This window comes from Macrobrachium rosenbergii, chromosome 33, assembly GCF_040412425.1.
Source record: "Macrobrachium rosenbergii isolate ZJJX-2024 chromosome 33, ASM4041242v1, whole genome shotgun sequence".
Lineage (NCBI taxonomy): Eukaryota > Metazoa > Arthropoda > Malacostraca > Decapoda > Palaemonidae > Macrobrachium > Macrobrachium rosenbergii.
Window position 1 is genome coordinate 13,889,273 of NC_089773.1, and position 12,500 is coordinate 13,901,772.

General features: G+C 33.2%; 1 protein-coding gene across 1 annotated transcript in view; it reads right to left on the bottom strand.

Annotated features, from left to right (window-relative positions):
- Positions 1-12,500, bottom strand: part of LOC136855954 (neural cell adhesion molecule 1-like) — a 182,580-nt gene that overhangs the window by 30,922 nt on the left and 139,158 nt on the right. Inside the window, 4 exon segments of the mRNA XM_067133496.1 lie at positions 2,478-2,607; positions 4,100-4,248; positions 8,044-8,201; positions 9,067-9,279. Coding sequence (XP_066989597.1) covers positions 2,478-2,607; positions 4,100-4,248; positions 8,044-8,201; positions 9,067-9,279 — 650 coding nt within the window.

A 12,500-nucleotide genomic window follows, 5' to 3' on the forward strand; every position in this document is an offset into this window, starting at 1 on the left:
TGTCCTTGTTTGTTCTTTGTTTGCTTTTAGGCATTCTTCTCTTTGTTTATGAATAATAATAATAATAATAATAATAATAATAACAATAATAATAATAATAATAATAATAATAATAATAATAATAATAATAATAATAATAATAATGTTCTTTGTCATGTGATGTGAATTTTTTGTCAGTGGTGATAATGTACAAATTCAATTCTTTTAAGCTAAAATTAAAATTCATTCATTGTATTTTGGGGACCCCTGATAATCCACAAATACAGTTCTGTTAAATTAAAATTAATACCTATTCATTATATTTTGGGACTCCCTATAATGTACAATATATAATCAGATTCAAAGAAACGAATAATATATTTTCACAGGACGCCCCAAAAATTCACCAAAATTCTACCCAAGGTGTTTTCAATTCAAGTTTGAATTTTATTTAGAATTTTTTTTATCAGCCATGATAGTTACAAATTCAGGTATTTTAAATTCAAATTTTAATCCATTTATTATACCTTGGGACTCTTTATAATGTACAAAACTCAACCAAAATTCAAAAAATGCATGATATATTTTCACTGGACACCTAAAAAAAAAAAAAAAACACCAAAATTCAATTCAGGGTCCCAAAGAATCTTATAATTGAAGCTCCTTTTTTTTTGGAGGGCTAAGACCAGCATGGGCTGTTTAGGGGGAGGAGGGGGGCCAATTCAGGGGGAGGGGGTTGAAGTTAGGACATTCACCGAGTACTCTTAATGAGTAAATTCAAATTCCCGTCCGGTTCCTGATTCCAATGGGGCGGCGGGAACGTGCCTCAGCGCCTAGACTGCAGCAGCTGGAATGAACCCCCAGGGGAATGTGCTTACAGTCTCGTAGACCCTTGGGGAGAATTTCTTTAATTTCTATACTTTTTTTTCTATTTTTTTCGTTGGTTTCTAATTGGTTCGTCTATGTTTTTTAATGGTTTTTGGGTTTTGTCATTTTTTGTTATCTTAATGTTTTTTTTAATGGTTTAGTTTTTCTGGAGTTGAATAAAATTTTCATCGGTGGGAAATTTCTTTGTACTTTAATTTTTCAATTATTTTCATTCGTTTTCTAATTGGTTCGTCTATGTTTTTTCAGTGTTGTTTGGTTCTTCATGTTACGTGTTTTTTATTATATTAATTTTTTAAAAATATTTTACTTTTCTATTTGTTCATAAAACAATTTTTATCAGTAGTTTTCCTAAATCTTTATACTTTATACTTTATAAAATAGAATTAGAATGAAAATAAAAAATGATAGATAATAGATAATAAAAGGAAGGGGTTAAAAAGGGCAAATGAAGATTATAAATGAAACAATGAGATGATAAGAGAATAATAATAATAATAATAATAATAATAATAATAATAATAATAATAATAATAATAATAATAATAATATTGTTCACCTTCAGTTTGCCAAAAAAAGACAAAATAAAGACAAAATAAAAAATAAGACAAAATGAATCAACCAACCTAAACAAGGAATTTCTTAATTTTCCTCTTTCAATATTTAAAAAAAAATTCTTTTGCTGTTTAAAAGTACATTTAAACTTCTTTTGTTCGTGAAATATTAAAAAAAAAAACTTCCCACACGCAAACCTCCCACGAAATATTACGAAAACCCCTGTGGGAATTTTCTTCTTTTTTTTCTCCCACGAAAAAGAAAATGGGAATTATTTTCTTTCTTTTTTCTTCCACGAAAAAAATGAGTTAATTAAAATCTAAAGAAATGTTCTCCGAGTCTTCTGTCAGACAAACACAGGTAATTAGGCCAGGCTCGGATTCCTAGGAATGAGGAGGAGGAATGAGGAGGAATGAGTGAGGAATGAGAGACAATGAGTGAGGAATGAGGTGGTATGAGGAGGAATCAAGAGTGAGGAATGGGGAAGAATTGAATGAGGAAGGAGGAAGAATGAGGAGTGAGAGAGAATGAGTGAGGAGGAATGAGAGAAAATGAGTGAGGAGGAATGAGGAATGAGGAGGAATGAGTGAGGAATGAGGAGGTATGAGGAAGAATCAAGAACGAGGAATGGGGAAGAATGACTGAGAAAGAATGAGGAATGAGAGAGAGTGGGTGAGGAATGAATGAGGAAGGAGGAAGAAAGAGGAATGAGAGAGAATGAGTGAGGAGGAATGAGGAAGTATGAGGAAGAATCAAGAATGAGAAATGAGAAAAAGAATGGGTGAAGAGTGAGCAAGAATCAAGAATGAGGAATGAGGAAGTATGCAGAATGAGGGAGAATGAGGAATGGGGAGGAATGATGATAATGTCTCACTGGTCAGTTATCATTATTCTTACTATATACAACAATAAACAAACCCATAGAAAACGGAGAGACGTAAACAAACCGTGAATGAGCTCCAAAGAAAACGTGAATGAAGCTACGCGGAAATCATGAATGAAACCTCATAGAAAACGGGAAGATGATCCCTTAATGCTATGTTACTATTACTACTTACGTTATGGAACCACGTGACTTTGTAGACCTTAGGATTCGCCGTCACGGAGCAGTGGAAATATACGTCCATGAGTTCTTGTATCCCGTCGTGTTGCAACATTTGGCCCAGGACCAGGCGGAGGCGGGGGCGACTGTTTTTGGGAAGGGGGGAGGGGTGTTGAGGGGGAGGGGGTTGAGGGAGGGGGAGAGAGAGAGATATAGAGATTAGGACACGTTAGTTTAGATCAGGTGAGGTGATTATATAGTCAACATTTCACCTGTTGGTTTAACAGTTAGGTTTAGTGGGTGTGTATGTGTGCATGTGTGTGTGTGTATGTATGTGTATCTAACACTTGCTCTCTCTCTCTCTCTCTCTCTCTCTCTCTCTCTCTCTCTCTCTCTCTCTCACGTGTATCTAGATATTTACTGACAAATATTGATTGATAATTATGTATTTGTTTCATTGAACAATTACACCTTGCATACATTCTCTCTCTCTCTCTCTCTCTCTCTCTCTCTCTCTCTCTCTCTCTCTCTTTACATCTTAATGATTTACTTGCAAATAATGATGAAAAAATTATGTATTATTTTGCTAATTGAACAATCACCCCATGGATACATCTCTCTCTCTCTCTCTCCTTTTCACACTTGTGCGTCCTTCCTCTGCTTCATCAGACTTCTGTTCTTCCTCTCTTACGTTTCATCACCTTTCCCTTCTCCTGTTGTACAGGAATAATCGGATTTCCTAATCCCTTTTTTTCTCTCTCCCCTTGACCCAACTTCCAATTCTCTCTCTCTCTCTCTCTCTCTCTCTCTCTCTCTCTCTCTCTCTCTCACCGTCCCAGTTTGCCCTTTGATTGCATAGGGTCATTTGGTAAAAGGGTTCTTCCAGGTGAATGTCTTCTGAAATCATTGTCTTTTGGCTGTTGATTCATTTCCTGTGATGAAACGGTTCTCTCTCTCTCTCTCTCTCTCTCTCTCTCTCTCTCTCTCTCTCTCTCTCTCTCTCTCTCTCTCTCTCTCTCTCTCTCTTTCTGGTTATTTTTGAATATTTGCTTGTAAAACTTTACTAAACATTGAGTGTGATTTTGGTTTCTCTAAGAAGCACGATAAACATATATACCTCTCTCTCTCTCTCTCTCTCTCTCTCTCACACTTATTTATGAATATTTACTTTGACCAAACTTCAATTATGATATTCTATGGTATTAACAAACCACACACACACACACATATATATATATATATATATATATATATATATATATATATATATATATATATATATATATATATATATATATATATATCACTCTCTCCATGAATACATACGTATACATAAAGTACTTTCCATCTTTATGTATTCTGCACCTGTATGCATCTAAACTATCCACATACATACATATACACAGACTCTTTGCCCATCTATATGTATACACCTAAATATATAGAATTCCCACACGCACATAGAATAGCAAGCAGAAATTACATACATACACAAATCCCTTTCACACCTTTATGTATACTGTGTATGCGTTAATCTAAAATATCCATACATATACATATACTTTCTCCATCAGTATCTGTATACACCACGACATATAGAATTCCCAAACACACAGAAGAGCAAGATATCAGGCCAACTCACAATTGACGTCCAGAATGGAGGTATTCGTGACTATCCTGTCAGTGAGCTCGGGGCTGAAAGCCTTGCATTTGAGAAGCGCTCCGTGGTCGCCAAAATCGACGTCTATGTCGATCGAAGACCGGCTGACGTTGCTCTTCATGAGTTCCTGGAAAGAAGAAGAAGAAGAAGGAGAATGAGAGGGATAAAAAGAAGAAGAAGAAGAATGTGAGAAGATGGTAAATAAGGAGAGTGGGGGCAGTTCTTGCAAAGAAGAAGAAGAAGAAGAATGAGAAGATGGTGAATTAGGAGAATGTGGGTTAGGTCAGGGTTTTGGGGTTAAGAATATGGAATTGTACAGAAGGTTGTCCCGTTTTAGTTAAGTTGGTGATTGTGAGTTTTAGGGTGGAAACAATTCTCTGGTTTTCTACAACAATTTGGTGTCAATAATTTTAGGGTTCTGTATATTTAGAGTATGGAGACAATTCTCTGTTTTTCCTACAACAATTTGGTGATAATAATTTTAGGGCTCTGTTTATTTAGGGGTTGAAATAATTCTGTTTTTCTACAACAATTTGGTGTCAATAATTTTAAGGCTCTGTATATATAGAGTGTGGAAATAATTCTGTTTTTCTACAACAATTTGGTGTCAATAATTTTAAGGCTCTGTCTATTTAAAGTGTGGAAATAATTCTCTGTTTTTCTACAGCAATTTGGTGTCAATAATTTTAGGGCTCTGTTTATTTAGGAGTTGAAATAATCACCTATTTTTCTGTAACAATTTGGGTGTCAATAATTCTAGGGTCCTGTTTATTTATGGGAAAAAAATAATCATGTTTTATACAATAATTTTGCATCAATCTCTCTCTCTCTCTCTCCCCCTGTGTATCCCCTACTTATGAAAATCCTCCGTGCAAGAGAGAGAGAGAGAGAGAGAGAGAGAGAGAGAGAGAGAGAGAGAGAGAGAGAGAGAGGAAAGGGGTCCCCATTCAGTGACAGGACGAGAAACATCTGTAAATACTTTCCGAAAGGGCTTTTACAAGTCGAGGGAAAATGCTCCTGACTGGAATACGAAAAATGCCTTTCTCTCTCTCTCTCTCTCTCTCTCTCTCTCTCTCTCTCTCTCTCTCTCTCTCTCTCTCTCTCTCTCTCTCTCATCCTTTGACTTCCACCCCTAAACTCTGTCTGTCTGTCTCTCTCTCAGTCCATCTATCTTTGTCTCTCTATCTATCTGATTATCCATCTCTCTCTCTCTCTCTCTCTCTCTCTCTCTCTCTCTCTTCCTGTATCCTATCTATCTCTATCTATCTGTCTGTCTGTCTCTAGAAATAGAACAGACAGAGAGACCATCCCATTCTTAATAAAAGACAGAAAATTTAAAAAACCTGATAAAAACGAGAAAAAAATAAAACTCGAGAAAACGCAGACAGAATGAAATGGGAGAAAGAGAGATGGGGAGGGGGTTGTGTTGTGGGGGGATGTGGCTGGAATATTGGAAGGGGAGGGGCAGAGGAAAGGTAAACATGTTTCCTTCTCGTGATTGGGACGGATGGAAAAAGCTGATGATAATGATGATGCCTGTAATGTTGGTTCTTGTTGTACACAAGGAGGACCTCTTTGCACAGAAGGGGAGTGGATGTAATCCTATGAATTTTCTTAGAGAGATTGGATGTAATCCTATGAATTTAGATTTGGCTGGTAAATGTAATTTGATGAATCTTCCGAGAGCAAAGCGAGTTTTTCTTCAGCCAGTGAACGTGATCTCATTTGTATTCATTGAAAAAGAAAATTGATTAATGATTTGCTAAAATATCATTTTAAAAATATGAATTGATATAACACCAAGACTTTATTTTTTTAGCAAATGAACGCTTAATTAGAAATGAATGTATTTCAATTATTTTTAAAAATATAAATGAGCATGATGCAATCACTTTTTTTAATGCATGTAAACAGATCACATATCTATCATCTGCAAATGAAATTGATTTTAATGAAATTTAGGGATCATTAACAAAAAACTGACATAATATGAATTTTAAAGGAAAATGACCATAAGTAAACTTATTGAAAAAATAAATTTTTTTTTCATTTATCAGAAACTGAGTTCTCTCTCTCTCTCTCTCTCTCTCTCTCTCTCTCTCTCTCTCTCTCTCTCTCTCTCTCTCTCTCTCTCTCTAAATGAACTTAAAATAGTAATTATATACATATTTTGCTTCTAAAAATACAATTGATGGTAAATATTTTTCTGACCAGAAATCAAAATAAGAATACAATTTTCCACAAAGTATTTTACCAAGATCAGTCCATTAATCTGTCTCCATCTTCTTCTTGCAAAATGTAAAATGACACTGGCTTCTAGATTCCTCCTCGTAATTCGAGAGTTAACATGAACTGAAACACTTTTCACTCTGAGGAATATATTGTCTTACTGATCTCCTGCTAAAATGTAATTCTGTGAAGTTGCGACAAAGCTGGATTATGTTGTTGGGAGTTATCTTTGTGTGGAGAGAGAGAGAGAGAGAGAGAGAGAAAGAGAGAGAGAGAGAGAGAGAGAGAGAGAGAGAGAGAGAGAGAGAGAGAGAGAGAGGGAATTTCTAAAAAGGAATTTTGAATTGTTGTGGTTTTGTTACGACCAAAAGGAATTGAAAGAGAGTTAGATGAAACAGGAAATTAAAATGGGTATATTTATAATCTAATTCAATAACTTGATGCAGAGAAATATGATAATAATGTTTAAAGTAAATGTATACATAAAAATAAGTAGATTAATAAAAATATAGACAAAAATATATATACTGTATATATATATATAATTTGTACATATATGTGTGTTTCTCAATACAAATTCTGAAACCTTTCTACTATAGTTACAGAACTCACGTAAATGAATGAAATGAATAAAAATGAATAGACAATAAATATATAGAAATTGAGATTCACCTCCTTCCTTGTGAAATTAATAAATTAAAACAATTAAATCCACATTAAGCCATAAAAACAAACCAATAAAACACCTGACAATCTAAAACAAATAATTCATAAAAAAAAACAATTACCAACAGATTCACTCCCATTTGGCTGTCCACTTTTCTCTCCTTCACTTGATACCTGGAGTTGACAAGGTGTTAATGGCTGCTTCTTCCACCTGTGATCAAACACCTTCCCAGGTAAAATGCCTTAATTAGTCTCTCTGTGTGTCACTAGAGGGTCCAGGCTTCCACTGGAGGGGTGGGTGGCATTGTGGGAGGAACTTGATGGCAAGACTTTTTCGAAATTGAAAGTATATAGGGGTTTCGTTGATGTTTGTGAACGCTATGAAGTCTTAAATTGATGTATGTGCAGAATATAATGTCTTATTGATGTTTGTGAAGATTATAAAGTCTTAAATTGATGTTTGTGAAGATTATTGTCTTAAACTGATGTTTGTGAAGACTGTAAAGTCTTAAATTGAGGTTTGTGACGACTATAAAGTCTTAAATTGATGTTTGTGAAGACTACAAAGTCTTAAATTGATGTTTGTGAAGACTACCAAGTCTTAAATTGATGTTTGTGAAGACTACCAAGTCTTAAATTGATGTTTGTGAAGACTATAAAGTCTTAAATTGATGTTTGTAAAGACTATAAAGTCTTAAATTGATGTCTGTCAAGAATATAAAATCTTACATTGATGTTTGTGAAGAATATAAAGTCTTAAATTGATGTTTGCAAAAGACCATAGTCTTAAATTGATGTCTGTAAGGACTGTAAAGTCTTAAATTGATGTCTGTGAAGAGTTTAGGCTCTCATTTGGCCATTTCAAGTCTTAAATTGAAAAGCAAAGTTTGGCTTTCACTATTTCAATATCATTAAATACAAGTCTGATTGGGTTTCTTCACACTTGTTTACAAAAGTCCCCAGATATCTTCCTATACAAGGCCACTATACCTGGAAGGGTAACCACCACTAAAACTATCATCCTTACCTGCGTATCTAAAACGCTCTCCAAGTGGTCCACCTTCTTCAGAGACCACGTCAGCGTGGGGGCAGGTCTGCTGCCGAATGTCTCGCACCACGCTCTGTAACGGTTACCAGCCTGCAAGGGCATCGTTAGCCCCGTTATTTTTACAGACTGCGGTGCCACTGTGGGGGAAATATGATTGACAGGTTATTGCTTTGAAAAGGTAACTTTGAAGAGTTTATGAGTGATAATAATAATAATAATAATAATAATAATAATAATAATAATAATAATAATAATAATAATAATAATAATAAAAACTTTATAAGAGCTTTCATAAATATAAAACTAAGTTTATGAGCACCCATTAATAATAATAATAATAATAATAATAATAATAAAACTTTATAAGAGTTTTCATAATTATAAAAATAAGTTTACAAGCACCCATGACAATAATAATAATAATAATAATAATAATAATAATAATAATAATAATAATACTAATAATAATAATAAAACTTTATAAGAGTTTTAATAAATATAAAACTAAGTTTATGAGCACCCATAATAATAATAATAATAATAATAATAATTAATAATTTAATCAATAATAATAATAAAATAATAAAACCTTTATAAAAGTTTATTATAAAAATAAGTTTACAAGCACCATAATAATAATAATAATAATAATAATAATAATAATAATAATAATAATAATAACTAATAATAATACTAATAATAATAATAAAAACTTTATAAGAGCTTTCATAAATATAAAACTAAGTTTATGAGCAGCCATGATAATAATAATAATAATAATAATAATAATAATAATAATAATAATAATAATAATAATAATAATAATAATAATAATAATAATTAAGGGTTTTCATTATCATAAAACCTAAGTTTATGAGTACCAATAATAATAATAATAATAATAATAATAATAATAATAATAATAATAATAATAATAATAATAATAATAATTTATGGGCACCCATAATAATAATAATAATAATAATAATAATAATAATTCACTATTCAGCAAAAGCGTGATCCTCCGGGACAGGGCAGCGTTCCTGTTGTGCCCAGCGTGGCAAGCTATCCGGCTGAGGTGGTACGCAGGGGTCAGTCGTGTGATGATGAGGTCATTTTGGATCGTGACCCTGTCTACTTCCTCCCAGGTCTCGTCCACAACGTGTTCGTGAGTCCTGTTGTTCAGGGTCCACCAAACGTTCGGCTGGGGGTGGCCTTGAGGGCGTGAGGGAGAAGAGAGAGAGGAGAATATTAAATTTTGTTGGTGCTTGGTGAGGGAGAGAAGAGATTATTAAATTTTTGGGGCTTAAGAAAGAGAGTATTCGATTTTGTTGGTGTTTTCTTGAGGGAGAGAAGAAAGAGAGTGTTAAATTTTGTTGGTGCTTGGTGAGGGAGAGAAGAGAGTATTAAATTTTGTTGGTGCTTGGTGAGGGAGAGAAGAGAGTATTAAATTTTGTTGGTGCTTGGTGAGGGAGAGGAAAGAAAGAGAGTATTAAATTTTGTTGGTGTTTGGTGAGGGAGAGAAGAAAGAAAATATTAAATTTTGTTGGGGCAAGATGATGGATAGAAGAAAAAGAATATTAAATTTTGTTGGTGCTTGGTGAGGGAGAGAAGAAAGAGAGTATTAAATTTTGTTGGTGCTTGGTGAGGGAGAGAGGAAACAGAGAATTAAATTTTGTTGGTGCTTTCTTGAGGGAGAAAAGAAAGAAAATATCAAATTTCGTTTGTGTTTTCTAGAAGTTATCACATACAATAAAAGACAAAAATCAATTTAAAAAGTCTGGACTGAGGAACAAGGTTTGAAATCTCTCAAGATATGGAAGTAAAGGATTAAAAAATATTTGGAATTAATCTTATTAAATATGATTTAAGTCTAAAGTTAAACAAACAAGTTAATAGGAATAGCAATAATCCTACATGCTAAAAATACACCCGGGCCCCATTCTAGAAATAAACTATTAAGGACATGACAAGAATAATCCCCAGTACTCTGCTAAATCCTTATTAAAATATAAAACGTTTAAAACTCCCCAAAATAAAGTGATTAATGGCCCACATCCGAACCAAAATGACGATTATAAAAAGAATGATTTTAAATCTGTCACGCAGCGAGAATAAAGGATGATAAATACGAACCCAGTTTTAGAGAGAGAGAGAGAGAGAGAGAGAGAGAGAGAGAGAGAGAGAGAGAGAGAGAGAGAGAAAGAAATTATTAATTACAGAATATTTAGAAAAAGAAAATGAAATATTTTGAATAATGATAGGAGAGAGAGAGAGAGAGAGAGAGAGAGAGAGAGAGAGAGAGAGAGAGAGAGAGAGAGAGAGAGAGATATTTGTGATGATTGCAGTGGGAATGGAAACGGACCATTAAACAAGGAGATGAGGAATGGAAGACGCCGAAATTAAGAACCATTTCGCGTGTAAACAGACGGTACGTCAAATGGAAAACGCCGAGATGAGAGAGAGAGAGAGAGAGAGAGAGAGAGAGAGAGAGAGAGAGAGAGAGAGAGAGAGAGAGAGAGAGAGAGAGAGAGAGAGGGCTTTCATTTCAGAAGACTTACGTACACAGTTTTAATATTTTATTTTTGTCCTTAAAAGTGTACCGTTCTGAAATGAGAGAGAGAGAGAGAGAGAGAGAGAGAGAGAGAGAGAGAGAGAGAGAGAGAGAGAGAGAGAGAGAGAGAGAGAGACGGCTTTCATTCCAGAGGAATTACGTATTGAATCTGAATATTTATCAGGATTTAGAATTGGTGATGAAATGCACATTTTGAGAGGCAATAATAATAATAATAATAATAATAATAATAATAATAATAATAATAATAATAATAATAATAATATAATAATCAGAGGCTCCCTGGGTAAAAAAAAAACTTTTAAATTTCTAATATTTTTTCGGGTGGGGGTGTGTAGGGGTGTAGGGTGGGCCAAAAACCAATCTGAATATTGCTCTGATACGCATCTGATATGGCAGAGTTCATCGCCAGAGATTTGATATCAATCCTGCCTTTTTCCACATCCATAGGATTCATTTTTATGGAAATCCTATTGCATAGATTTCAATCCTTGAAAGGTTTATTATCAATATTCTGGATGGGATGGGGATGAAATATGGTTTTGTAGGATGTCTGTTTGTTATATTTATTTGTTTATATTTATATTTTTTTATTTATAGTTATTTTTCTCCAGTCTTGATTTTTGTCAACAATCTCGTGGAATTTTTTATTTTTATTTATTTTTATTAATGTTTGTCTTCCTTAATTTTTCATTCTGATAGTTCTGTCTTCTTGTTCCTTAAATTATTATTATTATTATTATTATTATTATTATTATTATTATTATTATTATTATTATTATTATTATTATTATTATTATTATTATTATTATTATTGTCTCTCTCTCTCTCTCTCTCTCTCTCTCTCCTCTAAAAATACTTTCTCTATTTTTCCACAATTATTCTCTGAGGGCAATTCTAATGCAGGTTACTTAAACCTGAATCTATTCTAAGCATGTACTCTCTCTCTCTCTCTCTCTCTCTCTCTCTCTCTCTCTCTCTCTCTCTATAATCATGAAACTGCCATAAGCACGTACTTGACATTCAAATTAAAATTGATCAATATACCTCACACCTTCTTAGACTTAATCAAGAACCTATTTTTAGACTTGTACTTTACCCTTAACACACTCTCTCTCTCTCTCTCTCTCTCTCTCTCTCTCTCTCTCTCTCTCTCTCTCTCTCACACACTTTCAATCCAATCCCGGAGCATTCTACCAGATTACTCTTCCACGGTAATTCGGCGCATTCGACCAGCGAGCTTTTTCCTCTGAGGGGGTACGAGACTATTTTTTTTTTTGTTTTTTTTTTTTGTTTTTTTTTCTTGACGTAATTCTCATTCTCTCTTCTTTTCGTTTTTCTAAGGAAAAGGGGAGGTACAGTGATTCAGGTGGCGTTTGGGAAACTTTTTTGAGGGATTGTGGTTTTACTGAGATGTTAATTTGTAAACGACCCAATTTTACATTTGTCAAATTTATTTTGGGTTAAGTATATGTGATCAGAATGAGATGATCAAGAATAGGTGGTAAAAATGTATTTAATAATAATAATAATAATAATAATAATAATAATAATTTTAATAATAATAATAATAATAATAATAATAATAATAATAATAATAATAATAATAATAATAATAATAATAATCCCCTCAAATTTCCACCCAGGCAGGATTTCACCCAATATTCAAGTACCCTGTCACACACGCGACCAGAATATTGGAACTGAATTATTAATGAGCCAGAGATATACCCCTAAATTCGAAAGGGCTGAGTGCAAACTTCTAAAAATGAGATATTTTGTATTTCATATATTTATATATATGTATATGCGTGTATATATATATTTATGTATATATATTTATTTATGTGTATATGGTGTC